The following is a 26,985-nucleotide window of genomic DNA, read 5'->3' as shown; positions in this document are numbered from 1 at the left end:
GATAGTGGTACAACGCACACTATCCTCCGAGATAAAAGATATTTCTTGGAACTAAAACCAACAAAAACAACGGTGAATACAATATCAGGTCCTGTAGACTTGATTAAAGGATGTGGTAAAGCACAATTTTTGTTACCTAATGGTACAAAATTTTTGATCAATGATGCTTTATATTCACCACAATCGAAAAGAAATTTGTTGAGTTTTAATGATATATATTCCCATGGGTATGATACTCAAACAATGAATGAAGGGAATGAGAAATATATGTGTCTTACCACATATAAATCAGGAAAGAAATATGTGATTGAAAAACTACCAATGCTCCCTACTGGATTGCATTATACACATATACGTCCCATTGAATCAAACATGGTAATTGATAATTCTTCAATATTAACCAATTGGCATGATCGATTAGGACATCCTGGTTCAACAATGATGCGAAGAATTATAGAAAATACACATGGTCATCCATTGAAAGACCAGAAGATCTTTCAGAATAATAAGTTTCAATGTAAAGCATGTTCTCTTGGAAAACTTATTATAAGACCATCACCAGCCAAAATCCAAACTGAATCACCAATGTTTCTTGAACGTATTCAGGGTGATATTTGTGGACCAATCCATCCACCATGTGGACCATTCAGATACTTTATGGTATTGATTGATGCCTCCAGCAGATGGTCACATGTATGTTTATTGTCAACTCGAAATGTTGCATTTGCAAGATTACTTGCTCAAATAATAAAATTGAGGAATCAATTTCCCGATTATACAATCAAGAAAATTAGACTTGATAATGCTGGTGAATTTACTTCCCAGACTTTCAATGATTATTGTATGTCTATGGGAATCATTGTTGAGCATCCTGTTGCTCATGTACATACTCAAAATGGATTGGCTGAATCATTGATTAAACGTCTGCAAATGATTGCTAGACCAATGATTATGAAAACAAAGCTCCCTATTTCTATATGGGGACATGCAATTTTACATGCTGCTTCATTAATTCGCATCAGACCAAGTGCATATCATAAATACTCCCCATTGCAGCTTGCATTTGGTAAAGAACCAGACATTTCTCATCTGAGAATTTTTGGATGTATGGTGTATGTGCCTATTGCACCACCTCAACGAAAGAAAATGGGACCTCAAAGAAAGATTGGAATTTATATTGGTTATGATAGTCCATCGATCATTCGATATCTTGAACCACAGACAGGCGACGTGTTCACAGCACGTTTTGCTGATTGTCATTTTAATGAGGAAATCTTCCCAATGTTAGGGGGAGAACAGAAACATACCGAAAAAGAAATTACATGGTATGTATCATCATTGTTACATCTGGATCCAAGAACAAAACAATGTGAAAAAGATGTACAGCAAATTGTGCACTTGCAAAGAATAGCAAATCAAATACCAGATGCATTTGCAGACACAAAAGGGGTAACTAAATCATATATACATGCTGCAAATGCCCCTGCTCGAATTGAAATTCCGAAGAAACAAATTGAAGATAGTCATGATGTCATTAAACGCCTGAAGCGTGGAAGGCCAGTTGGTTCCAAGGATAAAAATCCTCGAAAAAGAAAATTCATAGAGAAACACAATGATCACAAAATAGAGAATGATGTTCCTGAAGAAACACATAATGATCACAAAATAGAGAATGATGTTCCTGAAGAAACACATGATGATGAAAATGTTTTGTCAGAACCACAAACTGACGAGAATCATGAAATCTCTATCAATTATATTAATACTGGAAAAATATGGAACCGAAAAGATATAGAAGAAATTGATGATATATTTTCTTATAATGTGGCAATCGACATCATAAATGATAATGAAGATCATGAACCAAAATCTTTTGGTGAATGTAAAAATCGGCAGGATTGGATAAAATGGAAAGATGCCATCCAGGTTGAATTGGATTCGCTAAATAAACGTAATGTTTTTGGACCTATAGTCCTTACACCTGAAGGTGTAAAACCTGTTGGATACAAATGGGTTTTTATTCGAAAGCGAAATGAGAAAAATGAAATAGTAAGATATAAAGCTCGACTTGTTGCACAAGGTTTTTCTCAAAGGCCTGGAATTGATTATGAAGAAACGTATTCTCCTGTGATGGATGCAATTACGTTTCGGTATTTGATTAGCTTGGCAGTATCTGAAAATTTAGAAATGCGTCTTATGGATGTTGTTACAGCCTACTTATATGGATCACTTGATAGTAATATATATATGAAAATCCCTGAAGGATTTAAGATGCCTGAAGCACAAAGTTCAAAACCCAGAGAATGTTATTCTGTGAAATTACTAAGATCATTATATGGGTTGAAGCAATCCGGCAGAATGTGGTATAATAGGCTAAGTGATCACTTGATGAAAAAGGGATATGTAAATAATTCAATATGCCCTTGTGTTTTCATTAAGAAAACAACATCCGGATGCGTAATTATTGCTGTATATGTTGATGATTTAAACATCATTGGAACAAATAAGGAAATTCAAGAAGTTGTGTCATACTTGAAAGAAGAATTTGAAATGAAGGATCTTGGAAAAACCAAGTATTGTCTGGGTTTACAAATTGAACAAAAAGAATGTGGAATATTTGTTCACCAGACAAATTATACAGAAAAGATCCTTAAACGTTTTAATATGGACAAATCAAATCCTTTAAGTACTCCAATGGTTGTTAGATCATTAAACATAGAAAAGGATCCATTCCGTCCATGTGAAGATGATGAAGATATTCTTGGTCCAGAAGTACCATATCTAAGTGCTATCGGTGCCCTTATGTATCTTACAAATTGTACAAGGCCTGATATATCTTTTGCCGTAAATTTATTGGCAAGATTTAGCACATATCCAACAAAGAGACATTGGAACGGAATTAAACATATATTCCGTTATCTACGAGGAACGACAGACTTGGGACTTTTGTATTCAAAAGATGCTAATCCAAGTATAATTGGTTATGCCGATGCTGGATACTTATCTGATCCACACAAAGCACGTTCTCAAACTGGATATGTATTTACTCGTGGAGGCACTGCAATTTCTTGGCGTTCACAGAAACAAACACTTGTAACAACTTCATCAAATCATGCCGAGATTATTGCACTACATGAAGCAAGCCGTGAATGTGTGTGGTTAAAATCAATGACTCAACATATCCAAATCTCATGCGGATTATCATTCGACGAGAAGCCTGTGATACTATATGAAGATAATGCTGCATGTGTTGCTCAAATGAAAGAAGGATACATAAAAAGCGACAGAACTAAACATATTCCTCCTAAGTTCTTCGCATTCACCAAGGAGCTTGAGAAGAATAAATGTATTGATGTTCGTCACATTCAATCAAGTGAAAACTCATCAGATCTCTTCACAAAGGCACTTCCTACGACAATATTCAGAAAGCACATATATAATATTGGGATGCGCAATCTACGAAATTTGTGAAGAATTGTTCGTGTCAACATGAGGGGGAGTTTACGTGACTGCACTCTTTTTCCCTTACTATGGTTTTTATCCCAATGGGTTTTTCCTAGTAAGGTTTTTAACGAGGCAGTATAAAAACACGTAATGTATACAATCATTATGATCATCATCACAAGGGGGAGTGTTGAAAAATTATTTAAAAATGTGTTAAATATTTGTGTTGAAAATGTGAATGTTGAATGTTGAAAATTAGGTAAAATTAGGTGTTGAATATTGAAAATTAGTGTGTGATGATGTAGGTAATGATGTATTTTATTTTTGGATTATTTGTAAAAATTTTCTATAAATAGATCTCTCATTTGTGAAGAAAATCACAATTGAGTTGAGAGAAAAATATTATAAAGTGTGTAGTGTGATAATTTTAAGAGTTTGAGATTTTTACTTTTTATCGTAAATTTTTACTTTTTCACAACAGAATGAACACATTTTTAAAATATGATGGTCATAGACTAGAAATCTAAAAGACTGGTCTTAAACTAGGGCTCTTTTCAAATCGAAGTGATGGGCCTTTAATCTAAACGAAACTGGGCCAACTATGCCCCTTATCAGTAAGCCCAACAATTTTATCCAATCCGATTTGTAGGCAGATTTTTCCGCTTTATCAGCTTCACTGCAAACTAAATTCACCAGTCACCTCAGAAATGGCGAGTCTAAACCTTTGCCTCCCTCCCAGAACCCTAGTTCCAAATCCGAGAACCTGTGTCCCTTGTCTTTCGATTCCCTCCACTTCCAACCTGTCATTTATTCCGCGCTATTCCCCACACTCGGCCCCGATTCAATCGAGAAGTGCCGCTTTTCCGGCGGTGAGAGCCTTGAAGGATGGGGAATACTCTACTAGAAGAAGCAGTAGCGACGAGGAAAGGGTGCCGATAATGTTACCGGGCTGTGACTACAATCACTGGCTTATTGTCATGGAGTTTCCAAAAGACCCCGCCCCCACCAGAGAGCAGATGATTGACACGTATCTCGACACTCTTGCCACCGTCCTTGGCAGGTTTTTCCGCTTCTTTGTAACTTTGTTTTGTTTATTTTAAGATTATTAGGTTTTTGTCTTTCATTTTTTCTGCGTATCCTCTGTTTGGCCGCTGGCTTTAAATTTCCACTGGGGCTGAAAATTGAAATCTTGCTAGATTATACATGCTGCTTCAGTTTATCTTTCCACTGTGTAAGTAGTTATTGCAATGCATAGTAGTTCATTTTTAATTTGTTACATGCATTACGAATAGATTACAAGATCAATTTTTTTCAAGCACTGACTGCACACGAATAAACCGTAATGGTTTCTAAGCGACCTGTATGTTAATGCATATTTGCTGCAAATTGTTGCTTTTTTAATTCAAAATATTGTTTGTGCGTTAAGTGCTGATTACTGTGTTTTATAGAAGCGATGAGCTTTGGGAAAAAAAGCATAGATATGCAAAAGCGATAAGATGCTCATGTAGATAGCTGGCTGCAATCATGATGCTGGTGAATGTTGTCTATGTGCTTATTATTGTAGCAACATTATGGGAATTAAATAGAATAATATTCTTGGAAAGTCGAGTTCTAGTAATGCTTGATATCTGTGTACAGTATAGTGAACTTATTTTGAAAGGGCGTTCGTTATATAAGAGTTGATATCTTACATCTCATTTGCTCTCAAATAAATGGACCAGCATGGAAGAAGCAAAGAAGAACATGTATGCATTTAGTACCACTACATACACTGGGTTTCAGTGCACCGTATCAGAAGAAACTTCAGAAAAATTTAAGGGTATGTGCTCTCCCTCAAAAGCTTAAACCATTATTTTACCAGTCACTGGTATATTTCATATCGTTCCCTGGGTTACTTGTCGTGTATCAAGGCTTGATGATTTTTTCCCTCTTGCTTGCAGGTCTCCCTGGCGTTTTATGGGTCCTGCCAGATTCTTACATAGATGTTAAGAACAAGGATTACGGAGGTGGTTGATCATAAAATAAGTTGCGATCTTGTATTTGAAATTGGATTTCAGTTGTAAAATTCATTTTTTCTCTCTCAAATTTTTTTTGTAGGAGATAAGTATATCAAAGGAGAAATAATTCCATGTCAGTATCCGACTTATCAACCGAAGCAATCTAGAACCTCAAAGTACAAGAGCAAAGCATATGTAAGACAGAGAGATGGCCCTCCTACTGAACGAAGAAAACCAAGACAGGAATCCGACTCCTGAATTCAGCTTTTCAAAAACGACTGCTAGATGTTAAATTGTTCTACACTCCTATTTTATCAGAAGCTGTCATCTGATATTGTTGCACACTTTGTTCTTCCAGGTTGCGATGTTATTGACGCACCTTATGGATTGACTTATGACATTTTTCAAGTCAGAAGGCATATCAGGTTAGAAATTGTTGTTTGTATATCTCAAGCAAGGTCTAGAGATGGAAAATGTTTTGAGTTATTAGTGTGGCCTGGTCTGCTGTTGTATACGAGGAACAAGAATCAGCGCTACTTACTTTCCTCACAACTTAGCACGGTACTGAATTTTATTGAATAAACCAAGTTTAGATAAAACACGTAGTTTGGAAATTAATATACATGATTGATTGCCATATGTTATTAATTATTAAGTAACGCTGTTTAAAAATCATTAACATGAAGCCACTTGCATGCATATGTTTGCAAGCAATTTTATCAAGGTGGCAGCATGTGTTTATAATGATAAGTCCAGTCCAGTCCAGTCCGATCTCAAGTTTGACCTCAACAAAATAAATAAAAAATAAAAATTTGAGAAGCCNATGTTTAAAAAATAAAATTGACTTAAGGTATTATTTCGTATATGCTTTGAATAAGTAGTCGATTAAATTAAAGAACACCAAAAATTATCTAATTTTTTTTTTTAAAAAAAACTCACAGATATGAATAGTAAGAGGTCAAATGTAGGACAGGCAACAAAACATTTACAAACAAAGCAATGTACGAGAATGTCAAAAAAAAAAAGCAACAAAGCTCGAAAAGTCCGTAAGGTGAGTAAGTGTAATTATGCTTAGTAGTATATCTCTTGAAACCGCATTGTTTTGTCAGGACGCTTACAATTTACAACTAACGTAAGCCGCTCTGTCTGAAATGTTGATATGAAATATTTGACATTAAAAATCTCATGCATAGCTCCAAGAAGTATCTAATATATGATTTTTTATATATATACCGTATTCTAACTAACAAGCAATTACTTTGCTATTTTATGAAATTATTTAATCATAAACAAGTGAGTTGATTTTATTTCACTATCATTTGAATATATTTTTTTTAGAGAAGTAACAAATTATAATTTTAAATTAAGTTTTGTATGGTTGGCCTCGTATTTTCTGTCGTCGTATTGGATGGAAAGAGGTGAAGTTTCTTCACATTAATGATTATTTTTAACCCAACCTTTTAGCCTTGAGCCAATTGTCTGCCGTTTAGTTCACTTAAAATATCTTACCAACATCACCCTTTTACTTATTGACGATGTTTATCTAAGCAATTATATTTTTATTTCGTTTTTCTGTACACGGTACATTTATATATGCAATAAGTTGATTTGGGTACGAAGAAATGGATGCAAAATAGCTTTGGAGAAACACAAAAACTTTGGTTGATTTCTTATCCACCCGATTAATAATTTTTTTTATTTTTATGTCAAAATTATTATTTTTCACTTTAATTATAGATCGGTCAATCGGTCTCACAGATATCATAAGAGAAAAAAAAATTTGTTCATATTATCCATATGGGTAATGCACTCGTCCACTCAGCATATGACACGTGTGATGAGTAGATAAATCGTAATCATTCATTCAACCATGATTTATAAATGTGTTGTCCTAATTCATCATATGATGAGTGGATGATGACATAAAGATAAAAAATGATACAAATATTATTTATTTAAGGATCGTACTATTCCAATTTTAGGTGACATTAATTAATTAATCAATTAATATTTATTATTATTTTTAAAAAAATACTGAATGAATCTTAGGTAAATAGATCCCTTCTGGCAAGATGTCAGCCAACTCATGACCTTTAAGGGAAAAAAAGTTAAAAAAATGCGGTGGTTTTATTTTATTTTACTAAGCAAATGGGGCGAATTCGCATAAAATAATAAAGACGTAGGGCCCCAACAATTTTCACCAGTGCCACACTCCTTTTTAATCCATTCTTCTTCCTCAACCCAAGCAAGCACGACTATCAATGGCTGTCTCCTGCAGTGCTATTCTCGTTCATTTCTTGCTGTTTTCTTTTATAGCGTCGGCTTCCAGCACAATCCACGACTTGCTCAAAAGCAAAGGCTTGCCCGCCGGGCTTTTCCCCAAGAACGGCGTGAAATCTTACGACCTCGGTGAAGACGGGCTTCTGCAAGTGTATTTTGACAGCCCGTGCGTCTCCAAGTTTGAGACCAGGGTTTCCTTCGGAAGTGTTGTGAGAGCTAATCTCAGCTACGGCGGGCTCATCGGGGTGGAGGGTCTCTCTCAAGAAGAGCTGTTTCTGTGGTTGCCCGTGAAGGATATCATTGTTTATGATCCTTCATCTGGGATTATTTTGTTCGACATCGGAGTTGCACATAAACAGATGTCTCTTTCTCTATTTGAAGATCCTCCAGTCTGCGATCCTCAAGGTATGTCAGAATTTTTTCTGTTAATGACAAGGCCAAGAATTCTGAACTTGATTTTTTTTTTTTTTTTTTTTTTTTTTTGGAAATGCAGGTGAGTTAATGGAGATGATTCCGAGGAAGGACTTCGGGTTTCAAGTGCAGAAATGAAAATCCTGTTTTCTTAATTTCTAATGCGACATGGCTCATTTATTTAATGTTGTTTGATTCTCCTAATCTAATGTAGAAGCTTGTAGGAGACTAACTAGTAACTACAAAATTCGGGAAGAACAAAGAATTTGTTCTCATATTTTGTTGTGTTTTTCTCTTATGATTTTCAGCTTTTCTGTAATGGGGATCGATGAACTATGATTTTCAAACGATGTGGAATCGTTGGTCGAAGTCAATCTTGAATTACGAGTTGTTGGCGTTGGGAAAATTTTCATGGAAGTCAGTGTAAGAAATATGACACATGAAATATCGTGTAGGAATTGGCGACGGCCATTGCCTACATAATTTGACGAAACTTGTGTACGCAACCTCAACTTTAGAAAATTGAGATGCGTACACGTTTCTTCTTTTAACATTCAGACTCCCGATTTTCTCGTTGATGATATGAGATGCTTATAAATAGAGACGATTGAGGTCCCTAAGCACACACACTTCAGAAGAAATATACACCATCTACAGAGAGCGTGAAGTGCTTAGAAGACTTCAACTGAAAGGAAATCAGAAAACTTACAAATTTCTCGATGGCCGGAGGTAACGCTCGATCAGCTTCCGCATATTATTATCATGTTTATATATACGTGAAAACATGATTTTGAGAAAAAATCTGAGATTTGGTATCAGAGCAACATATCTCTGCCTTAAATATACACGTTCTTCAATTTTTCTGGAATTCTTATATGAATTTTGATAGTTTTGCTTAAGAAACTTGAAGCTAGAAGTTCGAATATATATATAATAATNTATATGTGTGTGTGTGTATTGTTGGTTAGCAATTCAATTTGATAAGAGACCACGTGAAATTATTTTAAATATGAAAATGACATTTCAACTTCCAAATTGATAGCAATAGTAAATTGATTTGAAATTATATTTTGGAATTTCAAATTAAAGTTAATCTCTACTACCCAACGGGGCATGCTCTCCAATTCGCATGATGAGTATCAATTCAAGTACCACCAAATCCGCATTTTCCCTATATGTTTAGAAATTATTTTTGTATGTTATATATAATGTCAAATATTATGAATAAGTGTTTGATGTATACATGCAAATTTAATATTATGTTTGCATTTATTTTAAAGTTTTAATGCAAATTGTATTGAAAAATAATTGGAACATCAATATTCACATTATGTTCATATTAAATTATAGTAAGTAGTTTATAATTTGAAATGAACATATTAAGTAAGATGTGAATATAAAATTATAAAATTAAATATTTCAGATGTTCACAAATGAACAAATAATCTTCACTTTATCACTACTCTGATAAAAGAGAAAAACTGATGAGGAGCCCACATTTTCACGTAAATGTGATCCTCACTTTATCACTACTCTGATTGAAGAGAAAAACTAATGGGGAACATATTTGTTCATATTAAGTAAAAATGTGAATATAAAGTTATTTAATTAAAAATTTTGGCTTATAAAGATTCACATAAATGTGGATAATTAAAGTTAATAATAATTATAAGGTGACATGAGAAAATATGATCTGGGGGAGTTCTTCATAGATCGGTTTAAACTGCCTTGACTAGCCACTGGTCTCCCTGAGGAATGTTGCTCTGACTAGGAGTTAAGTATTTAAAGGGCCTTAGCACTACCTATCTTTCCTGGGAGCACCTTTGGAAAATATTGATTATGTTACTAAATAATTGTTATATGATGTATTAAAGTAAAGCCAAAATTTTGTTCAATTTTGTCCGGTGAACCGTATAATTTTAAATAATTGAGCAATAGCCACAGTATCCTTAATTATGCATTAAGTGAATTTGGATCTCATAATGGACATCAATTGTAATTAATTATATAAACATAATAAAATTTACCCCACATGGATTTTTATTAAATTTATATAACTAATTAGGTTAAAATATCAAATTATATTTTTCTTAATTTACCCACAGGAGTTAAGGAAAATACATTTTGATAGTTTTATCATAAAGTTACAGAAAAATCTTATTGAATTAAAATTTTAGCCCACATGCAAATTTTATGTCACTAGAATTTTAAAACATGTATTACATTGGTAAAACATGATATTGTCTCAAAATTTTAAGCATATGATATTTTGTGCAGTTATGCAACCTGCGAGTTTTTCTGATATGAAATGTGGCATTCCCGAACTAAAGGGCGACAACTATAAAATATGGAAAGAAAGAATTCTTCTTCAATTAGGGTAGATGGATATTGGTTATGCTATAAGGAAAGACGAACCATCTGCTATTACTGAAAACAGCATTCCGGATGATGTTGATCTTTAAGAAAAATGAGAGCAAAATCTCTGCTGGCATGCGTGGTTCTGTCGACCAGCATAATAATGTCAAAGAATTACTGAAGGCTATTGATGAACAGTTTCAGTCTTCAGATAAGGCACTTGCAAGCACCCTAATTATGGAATTCTCTTCATTAAGGCTCACCAGTGTAAGAGGTGTGCGAGAGCACATAATGAAAATGCGGGACATAGCGGCTAGGCTAAAGACACTAGAAGTGAAAATGTCTGAAACTTTTCTTGTGCACTACATTTTATGCACTCTTCCACAGCAATATGGACCCTTCAAAATTTCTTACAACACACATAAGGATAAATGATCAATTAATGAATTAATGACCATGTGTGTTCAAGAGGAAGGAAGGTTGTTGATGGAAACAAGTGATAATGTCTTTATGACTACACAAGGAAAATTTAAGAAGCAAGCTAAAGTGAAGGGAAAAGGGAAAGGAATAATTCCACCTCAACCTGACATTAAGAAAGAATCCAAGTATTTCTTCTGTAAGAAGACGGGACACATGAAGAAGGATTGCAATAAATTTAAGGACTGGCTTGAAAAGAAAGGTATTCCTACTTCATTTGTCTGTTATGAATCTAATATGGTTAATATGATTTATAACACATGGTGGATTGATTCTGGTTCTACAATCCCTGTTACAAATACCTTGCAGGGTATGCAAAACCTAAGGAAGCCAATAGAAAATGAGCGGAGCATCTATTCAGGAAACAAGATGTCTTCGCATGTGGATGCTATTGGTACTTGCTGCCTAGTGATGAATAGTGGTTTTATTTTAAAATTGGAAAAGACATTTTATGTTTCTAGTTTTTCTAGGAATTTAATTTCAGTTTCAAAACTTGTACCTCTTGGTTATTCATTTCAGTTTTTGGATAAATCAATAAATTTGTTTTATAAATCAAATCTTATTGGAAATGGTACAATGATTGATGGTCTTTTCTCTATTTCTTTACAAAATAATAACACCTCTATGCATGTTCAAGGAGGTATTAAAAGATGTGTTATAAATGAAGATTCTTCTATACTATGGCATCGGAGATTGGGACACATCTCCATAGAGAGAATTAAAAGATTAGTAAATGATGGAGTACTCAGTACTTTAGATTTTACTGATTTTGAGACTTGTGTGGACTGCATAAAGGGAAAGCAGACCAATAAGTTTAAAAAAGATGCCAAGAGGAGTACAGAAATATTAGAAATCATACATTCAGATATTTGTTGTCCAGATATGGACATGCAAAGTCCGAAATACTTCATATCTTTCATTGATGATTACTCACGATACATGTATATCTACATGATTCATAATAAAAACGAAGCACTTGAAGCCTTTAAGATTTTTAAGGCTGAAGTGGAGAAACAATGTGGAAAACATATTGAGATCGTGAGAACTGATAGAGGTGGAGAATATTACGGTAGATACACTGAGAATGGACAAGCACCTGGTCCATTTGCGAAGTTTCTCCAGGAACATGGGATTGTTGCCCAATATACTATGCCTGGTTCTCCGGACCAAAATGGCATAGCTGAGAGGAGAAACCGAACATTATTGGACATGGTGAGGAGTATGTTGAGTAGCTCCAAACTTCCTAAATCCTTGTGGATTGAAGCTCTTAAGACAGATGTGTATATATTAAACCGAGTTCCAACTAAGGTTATCCCAAAGACGCCATTTGAGTTATTAAAAGGTTGGAAACCGAGTTTGCAACATATACGCGTTTGGGGTTGTCCTTCAGAAATAAGAGTTTACAACCCACATGAGAAGAAACTGGACCCAAGAACAATAAGTGGATATTTCATTGGGTATACTGAAAAATCCAAAGGGTACAGATTCTATTGTCCATCTCACAACACTAGAATTATGGAATCAAGAAATGCAAAATTTCTTGAAAATGACTTGATTAGTGGGAGTGATCATGACATAATTTTTGAGAATGATCACATTAATGAACAACCCTCTTATTCAAATGATAGATTGGTTGTTATTCACACCCCTCAAGACCAAATGGGTGTTAGGCAACCGATTACTGAAGTTCCACAAATCGCTGATGAAAATCCAGTAGATCAAGTTGTTAATGAAGAACAACAAGAAATTGTTGATCAACCAAACAACCTTAGGAGATCTACTAGAATAAGAAGATCGGCTATATCTAGTGATTATGTTGTGTATTTACAAGAATCGGATTTTAACATCGGAGCCGAAAATGATCCTGAAACGTTTTCACAAGCCATGAGTTGTAATGAGTCAAAACTATGGTTTAATGCTATGAAAGAAGAAATGAATTCTATGGCAGTTAATGGAGTCTGGGATCTTATTCAGTTGCCTGATGGTGTAAAAGCCATTGGATGTAAATGGATCTTCAAAACAAAGAAAGACTCGTTAGGCAACATTGAAAGGTATAAAGCAAGACTCGTTGCTAAAGGATTCACTCAGCATGAAGGAATCGATTTTAAGGAGACTTTTTCTCCTGTATCTAAGAAAGATTCTCTCCGTATCATTCTAGCATTAGTTGCATATTTTGACTTAGATTTACAACAAATGGATGTGAAAACAGCTTTTCTTAATGGAGAACTAGAGGAAGAGGTTTATATGAACAATCTGAAGGATTTTTCTCTAGTAATGGTGAGCAATTGGTTTGTAAGCTTAAGAAATCTATATATGGATTGAAGCAAGCTTCCCGTCAATGGTATTTAAAATGTCATGATGTTATCTCTTCATTCGGATTCGTTCAGAACCCCATGGATCAATGTATATACCAGAAGGTCAGTGGGAGCAAGATTTGTTTCCTTATTCTATATGTGGATGATATATTACTTGCAACCAATGATAAGGGTCTGTTATATGAGATGAAACAATTCCTCTCTAAAAAATTTGATATGAAGGATATGAGCGATGCATCTTATGTCATTGACATTAAGATACATAGAGACCGAATTAGAGGTATTCTAGGTCTGTCTCAAGAAACCTATATCAACAAAGTTTTAGAGAAATATCGGATGAAAAATTGTTCACCAAGTATAGCTCTTGTTGTGAAAGGCGATAAATTCAATTTGAGCCAATGTCCAAAGAATGATTTAGAGCGGGAACAAATGAAAAACATTCCTTATGCTTCTGCTGTCGGAAGCTTAATGTATGCTCAGGTTTGCACTAGACCTGACATTGCATTTGTTGTTGGGATGTTGGGAAGATATCAGAGTAATCCAGGTTTAGACCATTGGAAAGCTGCAAAGAAAGTTATGAGGTACCTTCAAGGGACCAAAGATTATATGCTTATGTTCAGACGAACTGAGAATTTGGAAGTAATTGGCTACTCTGATTCAGACTACGCTGGCTGCATTGATTCAAAAAAATCCACTTCAGGATATATTTTTATGTTAGCTGGTGGAGCTGTATCTTGGAGAAGTGCAAAGCAGACATTGACTGCTACTTCCACTATGGAAGCTGAGTTCATAGCTTGTTTTGAGGCAACCTCACATGGTGTATGGTTGAAGAGTTTCATTTCAGGGCTTAGAATTATGGATTCTATATCTAGGCCATTAAGAATATATTGTAACAATTCAGCTGCTGTTTTATGGCTAAAAATAACAAAAGTGGTAGTCAAAGCAAGCACATCGACATTAAGTATTTAGCCATACGAGAACGTGTTAAAGATAAGAAGTTACTTATCGAGCACATTAGCACTGAATTGATGATTGCGGATCCTTTGACTAAGGGCATGCCACCATTGACATTTAAGGATCATACAGAAAGAATGGGACTTGGTTTTTTTATGTAATTTTGTTGTAAAAACAAATTTAATGAAACTATGATGTGATACTTTCTCATATTTGTTGTGTACACATTCATTGATTTGAGAAATATCAATAAAGTTGGACCTTGAATAAACATAAGGTTTATTCATTAAGTTATACAGTTTGAGATACATAATGCATTGTAATACATGGAAGATAATATTCGTTTTAAGATTACATATCGCCATGATTCATGTATTTTGTTTTCTCCTATGGTAAATGAGATATATGTGTCAAGTGGGAGAATGTAAGAAATATGACACATGAAGTATCGTGTAGGAATTGGCGACGGCCATTGCCTACATAATTTGACGAAACTTGTATACGCAACCTCAACTTTAGAAAATTGAGATGCGTACACGTTTCTTCTTTTAACATTCAGACTCCCGATTTTCTCGTTGATGGTATGAGATGCCTATAAATAGAGACGATTGAGGTCCCTAAGCACACACACTTCATAAGAAATATACACCATCTACAGAGAACGTGAAGTGCTTAGAAGACTTCAACCGAAAGGAAATCAGAAAACTTACAAATTTCTCGATGGCCTGAGGTAACGCTCGATCAGCTTCCGCATATTATTATCATGTTTATATATACGTGAAAACATGATTTTGAGAAAAAATCTGACAGTCCGGTTTAAAACTATAGTTTATATTAGCAAAGAGCTATCATGCCTAATTAATTTAGTAATGTAAACGATATATTAGTCGTACACTAAAATTGAAGAAGCTAATTTATTTCGATAAAATTAATCAATTTACTTAAAAAAAAACGTGTGACTGACTCAATCCATTTATGATAACTAATTTTATCTTTTTTCTTTAAATGTAAGAAATAATTCAACTAAGTACCTCAACTTTTAAAAAAAAATGTTTGTTGAGGTTGAAGGGTCAATTTACCCTCTCAAATTACCTGTTAAATACCAACTTCTAGCACAAATGAAAATGTAAAAAAAAAATTAATAATAATTCTTTTGACCACCAGAGAATCTTGAAATTTGAAGAACAAATTGAACATTCATTTTGCATGAAAGCAGAGAATATGACAAAAATGTTGATAAGATGGGTGGCAGAATCATAAGCTGATATTAGGTTAAAAAACATCACACGCTGTTTGGGAAGGAAACAGCTTTAAAGTTTAGGCTGGCAGACTAGGACTGAATCAGAATGTATGTCTATTTTTATACTAAATGTTACCATCCTTGGTTCTAACTCAGTTCAAAGGCCATAGGTTTGGGTAGAATAATTGTATGGTTGGTCCTACATTAACCGAATTCAAACATATAAGTAGATGAGACAGAGATATAATTAATTAACATAAAAGTGCATAAACAATAAATTGTGTATATCAAATTATAGTGTTGTGTGTTGGTGTTATCAATATTGTTCACAACATGTAGCGGAACATATTATTTAGCATACACGTAAACTCTAATAACCAAGATAAGACTGATTAAATTATATACAAATATAAATATTTGTACAATGTCTCATGTCAAAAATTATCACTAGAAAACTTGTAAATCGTTTACAAAAATCAGTGCTAGTGACAAGTATAAAAACTATATTCCTTGACAACCCAAGGAAATAAATTTCATCTAAAATCAACCAATAAAATCATAAATGCAAATATTGTGTTGCATAAAACAAAAACCGCTGAGAACTCTTCAAGCAACACTCCACACGAGTGTTGTCCTTCAAGTTTCTTCAACACGGATCAGCAACACAGCAAAGTGATCAACCAATCACGTAAAACCTTCTCATCAAAATGTGTTTAGCTCTCGAATTTTCTTCTCTGCGAAAAACCACCACTCGCGGCCGTCCTCGCTTGTTTTATTTATATCATTTTTCTTGACTTAGAGTTCATACCATAAAAGAGTCATACAATATATGGAAACAAGAGTTTTATTAGGAATAAAACTCTTTTAAACAAGGATAAAATATTTAAATTAAATCAAATCTTACAATCTAGAAAGACAAAACTCTAAATTGATAATATCAATATAGCAAAATAATTAAGAAATAACATATTCCTTTCCATTACAAACTTTAAGCAATTTTCAGATGACCATTTAAATCTTATATGCGAAATTTAAATTAAATTATTTATCACTAAAAATTTAAGTAAATGGCAAAATCATTATCATGAATAAAAACCAGACTGATCAACTTTTAGCGCATTCTCGGGTGGCTTATGAATGAAATCCTCATTTATCAAGGCCTTCTTGGGATGGATTATCATCAGATAGAATTGTATGCGTTTCTGCTAGCAGAATCAGAAAATACTCGAATTCCATGCCAAGGTCCTCTTTATAAATTTGAAACCAACCAGTGAAGGGAAAACCTCGGACCTCATTCCCGACAAGCAGATGTGAGATCTTTACCCAGGTTACGACCAAGAAGGCTCATACGGATATAAAAATTGATAAATACCGATTGGGAATCATTTCTGTTGCTTAATTATTATCTTTGAGGGTATAAATGATGTAAAAAAGACCATTGGGTTGGTTTTTTTTTTTTTTTTTATCGAGAATTATATGAGTAAATTGTAAGGAAGTGTGCGATTTTCAAACGTATTACTAGTGATTATTTAATACTTTCATTAATTTTTTTTTATTTGGACAAATTCTTTCATCGATTTTCAAGTTTGGAAGTTAATTCTAAACATGCGATGTGTTCTCCCCTTAATTGAAATGCGACGTGGATCTCAAAAATGGAGTAACATGGCATGCAGGTGAATATATGAATGAACACCACGCTGCCTTTTCTTGTCGCCCATGAAACGAATCTGGTTCTGTGTACACTTAAAAATGCAGGGCAAAGAGATATCTGGAGACAAAAGAACCTTTTTTCTCGAAGCTAGCCTATGAATATGGGTTTAATCCACTTTATTCAGATTCTCGATAGTGCAGCTGGAAGGATTGATTGCTTGGTTTGGTAATTAACGTGCCTGTGAATAAGAAAAGGAGCAACAAGGATTGGAAGACTCCCGTTCTATTCGTAGAGTGAACAGCCATCTGCAATATCTGTTAAAATCATGGCAAGAAACATGGACTTTCTCGTTTGTATTCTTATCATGGTTATGGATATAGTAGCCGGAATTCTTGGAATCCAGGCTGAGATTGCCCAGAGCAAGGTTTGTCTGATTACGATGGGACACGATTTTTTTCTTTGAAAAAAAAGACTGGGAGACTTTCATGTTCTTGTTTCCGAAAGAACATTTATTTTTGTGCGTGTGTTTCTCGCACTGCAGGTTAAACATTCGAGAGTGTGGATATTTGAATGCCGAGACCCCAGTTATCAGGCTTTCAAACTTGGTTTGGCTGCCATAGTGCTCTTGTCCCTTGCTCACATTATAACCAATGTGCTGGCCGGTTGCGTCCTCATCAGATCCAAAGAAGAAATGAAAGGAGCTTCTCCTAACAAGCAACTCGCCTTTGCTTCCCACGTTCTAGCATGGTACTTATGGTTTTGAGTCGTGTCTCCATACCATATGGTTTAATTATTCTTTGAATTTTCACATTATTGGTGACATGTAACAACAATTGTACTGGTGTTCCAGGATTATGTTAGGCATTGCATTCATACTCCTTATCTCCGGAACATCAGCAAACTCAAAATCAAGAAGAGATTGTGGAATAGTGCACAATCGGGTATTGGCCATTGGAGGGGTTCTGTGTTTCATACATGGACTATTTGCGGTGGCCTATTATGTTTCTGCTGCAGCTGTCATGAGAGAAGAAAGGGAACTGCATCAACACGGAGGCCAAGCAAACAAACCAAATCAACAATCTACCCAAGCGTGACGTCTCATAATTATTAATATATACATCAAATCTTTCTTCTGTACTCGATTGGCTAGAGCTTGTGCCAGCTTCACATGTTATATTTATATCAAGCTTTATAATTATAATAAAAATTAAGTTAGTAACAAAATTTGAAATATGTTGTGAGACATTGTATTATCTAGTAATACAATGATTCTTATTATGTTTTGTAATTTTTTTTGTTATATAAATTTATAATCAGAGTCTGATATTAGCCCAATAACATATATATATTTTTTTAAAAATTAATCCATTTGCAGAGGAACGATGAACTGACATTGAGTAGTTGGATGGTGGTATGATATATTACTTATTTATGAATATTTTGACAAAAAATGATGAAAATTGAATTTTTTTTTTTTGTATTTAAATATTCACCATTGAAATTTAATTCATATATTATCGTATTATAAATTAAACGATTTCATGCAAACGATAAAAATTTAATTTAAAAATGACATTAAAAACCAGCGAGCGGTTGCATTTTAATTTAGTAAATTATTTTCTATATAATAAATTCAAAAACAAAAAAAATTTTATTCTAAATTGCTTCATAATTAATTAGAATAATCAAATAATTACGGATTTGATATCTAATTCAACGTCAATATAATATAGAAATAAAAACTATTCATCAGTCTATCAATTAAACGATAGTCAATAATAATTTAAAAAAATAGTACTCAAATATAAATCAACCAAAATACAAGCACGCCTCAAATCCATATAATTCCAAAGTTTTGTCTGCTTCGACCAACGATTAAAAGTTTGGTAACGTAAGACCTTAAAAGTAAAGGAAAAAATATCTCAGTGAACAATAAAAAACAAATTAGAATAAAAAAACTTGGCAAAAAATTGTGTGAAACGGTTTCACGGGTTGTATTTTGCGGTACAGATCTCTTATTTGGGTCATCCATGAAAAATATTACTTTTTAGAGTATGTCTTTTGTGAGACGGTCTCACGAATCTTTATCTGTGAGACGGGTTAACCCTACCGATATTCACAATAAAAAATAATATTCTTAGCATTAAAAGTAATATTTTTCATGGATTACCCAAATAAGAGATCCGTCTCACAAAATACGACCCGTAAGACCGTCTCACACAAGTTTTTGCCTTCTTTTTATGCTAAGAGTATGACTTTTTATTGTGAATATTGGTAGGGTTAACCCGTATCACAGATAAAAATTTTTAAGATCTTCTCACAAAAGACCTTCTCAAAAAACTTAGCCACGTAGCGAGATATATATAATGCAAAAAGTCTAGTCTCTCAAGTCACCAAAATCACGTCCAAGTTAATTAAAAATTTAAAATCCTCTTCCCAATTATTTCCTTAATTTTCGGTATTTCATTCATTCTTGAATCTTCAAAAATGCTCTAAAGTTATATAAAAAAAATCGGCTGAAAATCTTTCTTCAAAGTTTCCTTAATTCTCCTCCAATTTAATTGAATTATTTCCTTTCTTCTTTTCGGTGTGACGCTGATATGAAACTTTATCTCTTTTTTCAGCATCGTGACTCGATTTCATCAATCACATTCATCTAAATGCGCTCAAAGATCATGATTATGAACTATAAAATCAATTTAAACAGTTAAAATTCTCCTAATCCCAATAAACATTCAATCCAAATAAATATGTTAAAATATAATCTCATCTGCCCAACTTATTTGACTAAAACTAAATTTTTGTTATTTAAGGGACTAAAACCAAAACAAGAAAATTAAAGGACTATTTTTACAAATTTCCTTAATAGCTTGTAGTGGAAGAGGGCGAGATGAAACACCCATGGAACAGAAATTCCTAAATATGTGTTGAGACATTGTTATAAATAAAATGATTTGTACCATCTTTTGTAAATTAATTTAACAAAATATATTATAAATTTATGTACCTTTTAGTTTTCAAGTTATAGACTTAGCATTTTTTACATGCAAAAATATTGTAGAGTAATAATTTTTTAATAGTAGAACAAAAGATTTTACTTTATCACAAAAACTACAGTGAGACAGTGTCACATGTCAATTTTGTGAGATATATATTTTATTTGGGTCATCTATGAAAAATATTATTTTTTATGTCAAAAGTACTCATTTTTATTGTAAATATGGTCAAAGTTGACCCGTGTCATTAATAAAGATACGCAAAATCGTCTCAAAATATATCTACTTACCTATGTACATATAAATCTTGTTTTTTACAAACTCATTAGGGGGCGATAGATAGATAGTTCCCAGCGTGACCAATACGACTTTTAAAAACTAGAAATTTGTATATGACGGAGAATATATGTATTCGTGAGAACAATTAAGAATTGACTGTGGATCTATTTATATACGAAAAATTCAAAAAAAATATATAATATATGATCATATTTATTGTAATAGATAATCTCACGTTTTCTAGGAGAAGTTTTATCTGTAAGATTCTTTCTTTATTTATCAGATACTATATTAATCTAATGATATGTTCCTCTGAAAATAACGTACAGTACTCGATCTATATAAGAATAAGGAGACGTCCAAATATCGGGTGGCGGTGAAGACGATCATCGACCCTGCTTTCAAGCAACTCCTATCGTATTCATCCATCATCTCGAAGCTTTAACAGGTTTGAACTGTCGTTAAATTTTCTTGAAATTGTATACATAAAACACATCTATATGCAGAAGCGAGCCAGAGACGACGGTTCCGATATGAGTGTTTGATTTGTATCTTCTTGATGATGGTTAGAACTAATTTAATTATATTAAACTCTTAACACTTGGTGCGTGTATGTATATCAAATTTGATAGAAAGTATATGTTTAAATATACTAAGTTTTTCTGAGCTAGTATCATTATATATTTATGCCACATTAGTATTTCCAACCAAGTTGAGTATTTGAGTTTGAGTTTGAGTTTGAGTTTGAGTTTGAGTTTGGGTTTCATTCTATTTTTGTTCTGATAAAAATAAGGGTACGTACTTTGGAGAGTGACGTTTTTGTTTTTTATTCTATAATACTCTTTGCTAAATTATACAGTGAAGACGAGGCAAAATATTATCATCTCATAAATTATTGAAAAAACAAGAGGAAAGATATAGTTATAGCATATATAAATCATGAATTGTTTTTTTTTTTTTTTTTATCGTTCCGATCCTGGCTAAAAAGTTCTATTTTTTTTTTTTTGAATAGATGCTTTTTATTTCATATTCTCTAGTGTATTTGGACTGGGTTCTGTTATAATGCAACTTCTACTTTATTTTAGCTGGTTCTCTCGTTTTATGCTTGATAATTTTTGCAGAGGAATGAGATCGAAGAGGCAAAGAAAGGTGCCGAACTCAGCGAAATCGAAGAGGCAAAGAACGGCAAACTCAGCTGAAGACATGGAAAAACTATACCTACCATATGAATTAATCTACGAAATATTGAGTTATTTACCTGTTTTATCGTTGCTGAGATTCAAAACGGTGTGCAGATTGTGGCGCGACACAATTCAAGATCAAGGATTCGTAGAGAAACACATGAAGATGCAGGCTAGCCTTGCAATCGCGTGTAATGGTGACAGTGGTGAAACTCCTAATGCAGATACGGATGCTACTGAAGAATCATTCACCATTTTATGTTTCCTCCATGGATTAAAGTTGGAGAAATGCAACTCAACTCACACATATAGAATAAAGAACCCATCAACGAAACAGGTTCTTACTCTACCTTGTCCGAAAAAATTTGTCTTGATCATGACAATGTGTTTCATATCAACCAGCCATGAATACAAGTTGGTGTATCTGTATCTTGATGAACTCGCCCATGACCGGTTAGGCTGCGAAGTCCTAATGATTGGGACCGATACTTCATGGCGATCCATTGACATCCCTGAGATATCGTTTGACCAAAATTTTGACAAACTGAAAGACTACATACTCATCCATGATGTCTTCTACATAATTAAGGATTCCGAAAACGGTGACTCCAAGTTAATTTGCATAGAAATGGAGAAAGAACAAATTGTGCTAGTCAGCATCCCAAGCAACTTGTTCTCGGATAGGGACACTATCTGGCCTCTGTGTTGGAACAGCGCGACGTTATCGTTTGTTAACATCGTGAAACAAAGACTTCATGTCTGGATATTGGAAGACTACAGGAAGAAGAGATGGAGTAGAAACAAAATTGATATACCCTTAACTTTCTTGAAAGATTTTCCAGATTCGGGCGAGGATCTTTACATTCGTGCAATCACAGATGATATATTGCTTTTTATAGTAAAAGCAGAACACGCGATATTCTACAGTATTCAATCTGCAAGCGTCAAATATAAAGCATCGGCGCCTCCTGGGAAAAAATTGTTCTTCATTAATAATAGGTCTACGCTTGTATCTTTGAGCGGGATGCAGCCAGTCGCGTAGATATTAATATATAAATTGAAACCCAAGTCTATTTATTTATTTCTTCTTTTATATCTGAATGATGGGTGTACATACTGTTTATACAATGGATAACATCAAAACGAAAACTTGAGATATCTAAACTGTTGAATTCTTAGTACTACTACCTGATTGCGTGGGTTAAAACGTGAGATTTGAAGATGCTTTTATTTCAACGCCGGCGGGTGAGGGAGCCTGTACTTCCCCGGCCTCATACTCCGCCGCATGGAAGATTGATTTGTGTTCTATCTGACGCAACTTGGTCTTCCACCTCATTATCCGAAACCAGACATATGTTTGCACCCCAACTATATAGTCTATATTTCCACTATTAGTCGGCACTTTCGATCCTTGTTGAGTGGCATGGATCAGAATGTCGAGTGAAGTAGTATTCTCGTACCCCTGGTAGAAAGATGGAGTAGAGTGTATCCCAACAGTAACACAACAGTCCGCGTACAATTTAGTGTGACTGATGCCGCTGTAAAAGATCCCCATTCCCTTGGTTTGGGTTCAAGATTTTGAGGTTAAATATCAAGTACTTGTCAGTACGGTGTGTTGAATGATTGAAATTATACCGATCAAAAGCATCTGAAATCTGGAAACGTGGATTCTTCGGGATCAGGCTTAGCCATGAAAGAGAACAGGCCACACTTATAAGTACAATAACTACAATAGAGTCGGAAACGAGCGTAATCGAATATCCGGATTACCATTCGTACGTAGTGTCCGTAAGTAGTTTTCTGATTGAACGAAATATGAGGGAATTTGATTGAGAGATAAGGCTAGGGAAATACGTGTGAATTTGAAGAGGCGTGCAGAAAGAAGTAAGAAAGACATATAGTCACATATGCTTTCTGAAAGTTCTGAATTCTGATATATATGATATAGATTTCGCAAAAGCCAAGGATTTTCGATCAGCTTATCTTCTTACGGTAATTTTGTTCTACTAGAAAACCATTTGCACGGGGAAGCTTAAACAACAACAAAAAACACACATATATATATACACATATTTTTCATAATGTTCACCCACTGTATCAACCTATGCGCCCACCAATGAAGCAGCATTCACCTATTTGATATACAATTTTGATATGCTTCATCATATCTAATAGGTTAGAGTCATCTCATTGACAGTTGGACTTCATCAAGGATCCAGTTTATGCCCTTACCTCTTTAATTGCTTTGTTATAGATGAGCTGAAGAATATATTCAGGATGAGATACCTCGGTATATGTGAAGATAAGACCAAATACGGCTCCAATATGAATTATCTTAGATTGTCAGGTTAATGGAATGCGTAGAAAGATTGGTATGTCATTCAAAACTTGGATAAAAGTGGTTAAGGAAGATATCTTAGATCTTGATTTAAGATATTTCATATGGAAAAGTCGCTTAGCTTGAAGAACTAATATTCATATATTCGATCTCGTAACTCGCATGAATGTGTTATGGCTATGATTTTATGTTAGGTTGATATGATCATAAAAACTCAAAAGTATATATAAATAAATATCTTGTTATATATATTAGTTACATAGATAAACTACAAATTTACTAAAATAGTTTTTTTTTAATATTTTTAAATTAAAAGAAGATGAAATATTTTTGGAATCTTATCGAGTAGTTTTGGTTTATCAAAATTTACATGGCACAAAATAGTTATTCTATTCATCCAGTTCTTATGTATTACTATCTTCCATTGGCACTCGATGATTCCTTGTGTATTAAAAAAAAATTTGAAATTAAATATTGTTTTTGTTAAACTTACATATCAAAATAAAAACTTTTAAAAATATTTTTTTATGTTAGAGATTATATGATAATTTTAAAATTTAAAAGTATTGATGAAGATAAATGTATATTTTATTAAGATATCATAATTATGGATAAATAAATATTTATTAAAATTGGTTTTTATGATTTTTTTAAATAAATGAATATGAAGTATTTTTATAATATTGAAAAAATGAGTAGAAACAAATAAAAATCGGAGGTAAGTCGTATTTATAGATTTTTGTGACTTGAAAGAAAATCATTTAACAGTAGAATAAGTTAAATTATAAGAATAAAGCAAAAATAAATAAAGATACTACATATATAGTAAATAAAATTATTCTGTGGCGATTCAGCAAGATACCCGGGCTACCGTAGGCGTGAAGAGAAGTGATCCGGACCCGTAGTCCATATCCGAGAAATGCTCAAATTTTGTATTTTTTCACATTATGGATGAATTTGCTTTAAATCCACAAAATCAAACTTAATTTTGCATTTAGTTCAGAAAAAATATGTGTTTGTAATTCTTGATCCACAAAGTAATGTTTTCCACTCCTGAACCCCACATTTTTTTTCAATAATTAAAATGGATATAAAAAAATTGATATTCAAATATCATATATTAGTATCACATTTTTACTTTTTGTATCGATTTTCGGTCGAGAAAAAATATGTGGATTCAGATAGTTCAAAAATATTGCTTTATAAATTAGAGAGTATAAATATATAATTTTTCTGATAAAAACTAAATACAAACTTAAGTTTGTGTATAGAAATTTAAACCAAATTTACTCTTAACATTGTTATTTTGCCTAAAGAAATGAAAAACGTGGCATATGCCAAGGAAATTAACTCCTTCCTATATTTCCCCACTGCCAAGTACTTTTCTTATCTACAAATTCTTCGATCGATTATTACAACTCAATACCACTTATCATTTCATTTTTCCTACGTTTTTTTTTTTTGCCAGAAAAAAACGATTATAAAGAAGAAATTTATAATTTGGTCGTTCCTTCCTTAATTTCTAGAACTGTTTTTGCTTGTTTTTTCTTTTGCCCTACGGGATACGGCCAACTAGAGTTCAGGGGTGGATCGTGGGTGTCCGGTGCCCCCACATCAAAAATTAATAATAATAATTTAAAAATAATATGATTTTTTATAAAAAAAAAAAAATACATAATCCTAGTAAACGTGTGGAAAAAATATGTTATTTTCAGACAGAAAAAATTGGAAATATTACACATCAATAAGTTTTGGTCAGAGAAATCTTAAATAGTAAATATATTCTACCTTTGATTTCTAGTTCTTAATTTGTTTTTTAGAGCTAGAAAATTGACTTGGGACGGTTGGATATATCTTGGTCTTGCTAAAGTATCCAAAATACAAGCAAAAACATTTGTTATAATAAAACAAAACAAAAATAAAAACTCAAATATATAAAATTTTGCAAGGAAAATTAATTTTGTATAAATATTCTCTACATAAAACATTTACTTCATATAAAATTATATTAATGTGAAAATGTAATTAATATATAGGTTAGAAATGGCAACATGAACTGGAATAGGTACTTGCATGCGCGATCCAATTATTTCAACATTAATTTCAACTCAACACGCTATCTTAATATATCCTTAGCTACACTCAATATAAATTTCACCACATGTCATTCGATAAAGAAAATTCAAGATGTAAAATCCTAGATATTGTAATCAGGATAGTATATTTTTGGATACCAGGATTTATCTCATTTTAAGATGTAATATTTGCAAGATTTTTCAAAGGTTGAGTGGATAATAATATCGTGTATTTTTTTTTTTCAAAATTTGAGTTATACACCGGACATAAACCTAAGATTTGATATACCTGGATAAAGATTTAAGCAAGAAGATGACTCAATCTTGGATTCCAAAATCTTGAAGAATATACCATAGAATTTTCGAAATTATTGGATAATTTATTATGGATTTTCGAAAATCGTTCACTACAGGGAAGTCTACACGATATAAAATACAGGCTTGGGAAAAATTTAACAGTTTAACTACCAGGATTTTTAAAAAGAAAAATATCAAAATCTTATCTTGGAAAAATACCACTAAATTTCGAATTCAGGTAGGGAAATAATTGGGATTTAAGAAATATAATTATTGGGGAATAAAAAGTATACCGAATATTGAGAATTAGACACAAAAGTCGAAATTGTTGCAGCCTGGACAAGGCATAATTTCGAAATTCATCCAAGGAGGATATCCAAATTTCGAAATTATTATCTAGGACCAGGGATAAAGATTTAGATTAGATCACGATTCTAGATGAAGATTTGATTCAAATTCAAACGCGCGGATAAACTCGATCGAGATAGCAGCCAACCCCTATAAATAGGAGGGCCTATAACTCGAAAATTCACACCATTTTCTACTCCAAATTTTCGAGTTCCTCTCCTAGTTTTCTTAGGATTTTCGAGAGCTTGCTCTCTCCGTGTGCGAAGAAGCGAAGCGCTGCTGCAGTCCAAACCCGAAGCTAGGGTTCGAAATTCCAGTGCAAGATTCCTTTCTATTCACGTTTTTTT

The 26,985-nt window shown here is 33.2% G+C and overlaps 3 protein-coding genes across 3 annotated transcripts; all 3 read left to right on the top strand.

Annotated features, from left to right (window-relative positions):
• The first annotated feature begins 4,126 nt into the window (after positions 1-4,126).
• On the top strand, positions 4,127-5,991 carry LOC140984088 (DAG protein, chloroplastic-like). The gene is made up of 4 exons (XM_073451270.1): positions 4,127-4,504; positions 5,166-5,263; positions 5,385-5,450; positions 5,542-5,991. The coding sequence occupies exons 1-4, from the start codon at positions 4,152-4,154 to the stop codon at positions 5,697-5,699; spliced, it is 675 nt and encodes a 224-aa protein (XP_073307371.1). The 5' UTR covers positions 4,127-4,151; the 3' UTR covers positions 5,700-5,991.
• A 1,607-nt stretch (positions 5,992-7,598) lies between these two features.
• Positions 7,599-8,517, top strand: LOC140985386 (uncharacterized). Its single transcript, XM_073453238.1, has 2 exons — positions 7,599-8,126; positions 8,215-8,517. The coding sequence occupies exons 1-2, from the start codon at positions 7,703-7,705 to the stop codon at positions 8,268-8,270; spliced, it is 480 nt and encodes a 159-aa protein (XP_073309339.1). The 5' UTR covers positions 7,599-7,702; the 3' UTR covers positions 8,271-8,517.
• Positions 8,518-17,245: 8,728 nt separating this feature from the next.
• On the top strand, positions 17,246-18,313 carry LOC140985388 (protein DESIGUAL 2-like). The gene is made up of 3 exons (XM_073453240.1): positions 17,246-17,548; positions 17,666-17,871; positions 17,975-18,313. Exons 1-3 carry the CDS (start codon positions 17,450-17,452, stop codon positions 18,216-18,218), a joined length of 549 nt encoding a protein of 182 aa, XP_073309341.1. The 5' UTR covers positions 17,246-17,449; the 3' UTR covers positions 18,219-18,313.
• The last annotated feature ends 8,672 nt before the right edge of the window (positions 18,314-26,985 follow it).

Source organism: Primulina huaijiensis, chromosome 9 (assembly GCF_012295235.1).
Source record: "Primulina huaijiensis isolate GDHJ02 chromosome 9, ASM1229523v2, whole genome shotgun sequence".
NCBI lineage: Eukaryota > Viridiplantae > Streptophyta > Magnoliopsida > Lamiales > Gesneriaceae > Primulina > Primulina huaijiensis.
Note: the sequence above shows the minus strand (reverse complement) of the source record. Positions and strands in the feature narration are given on the sequence as shown.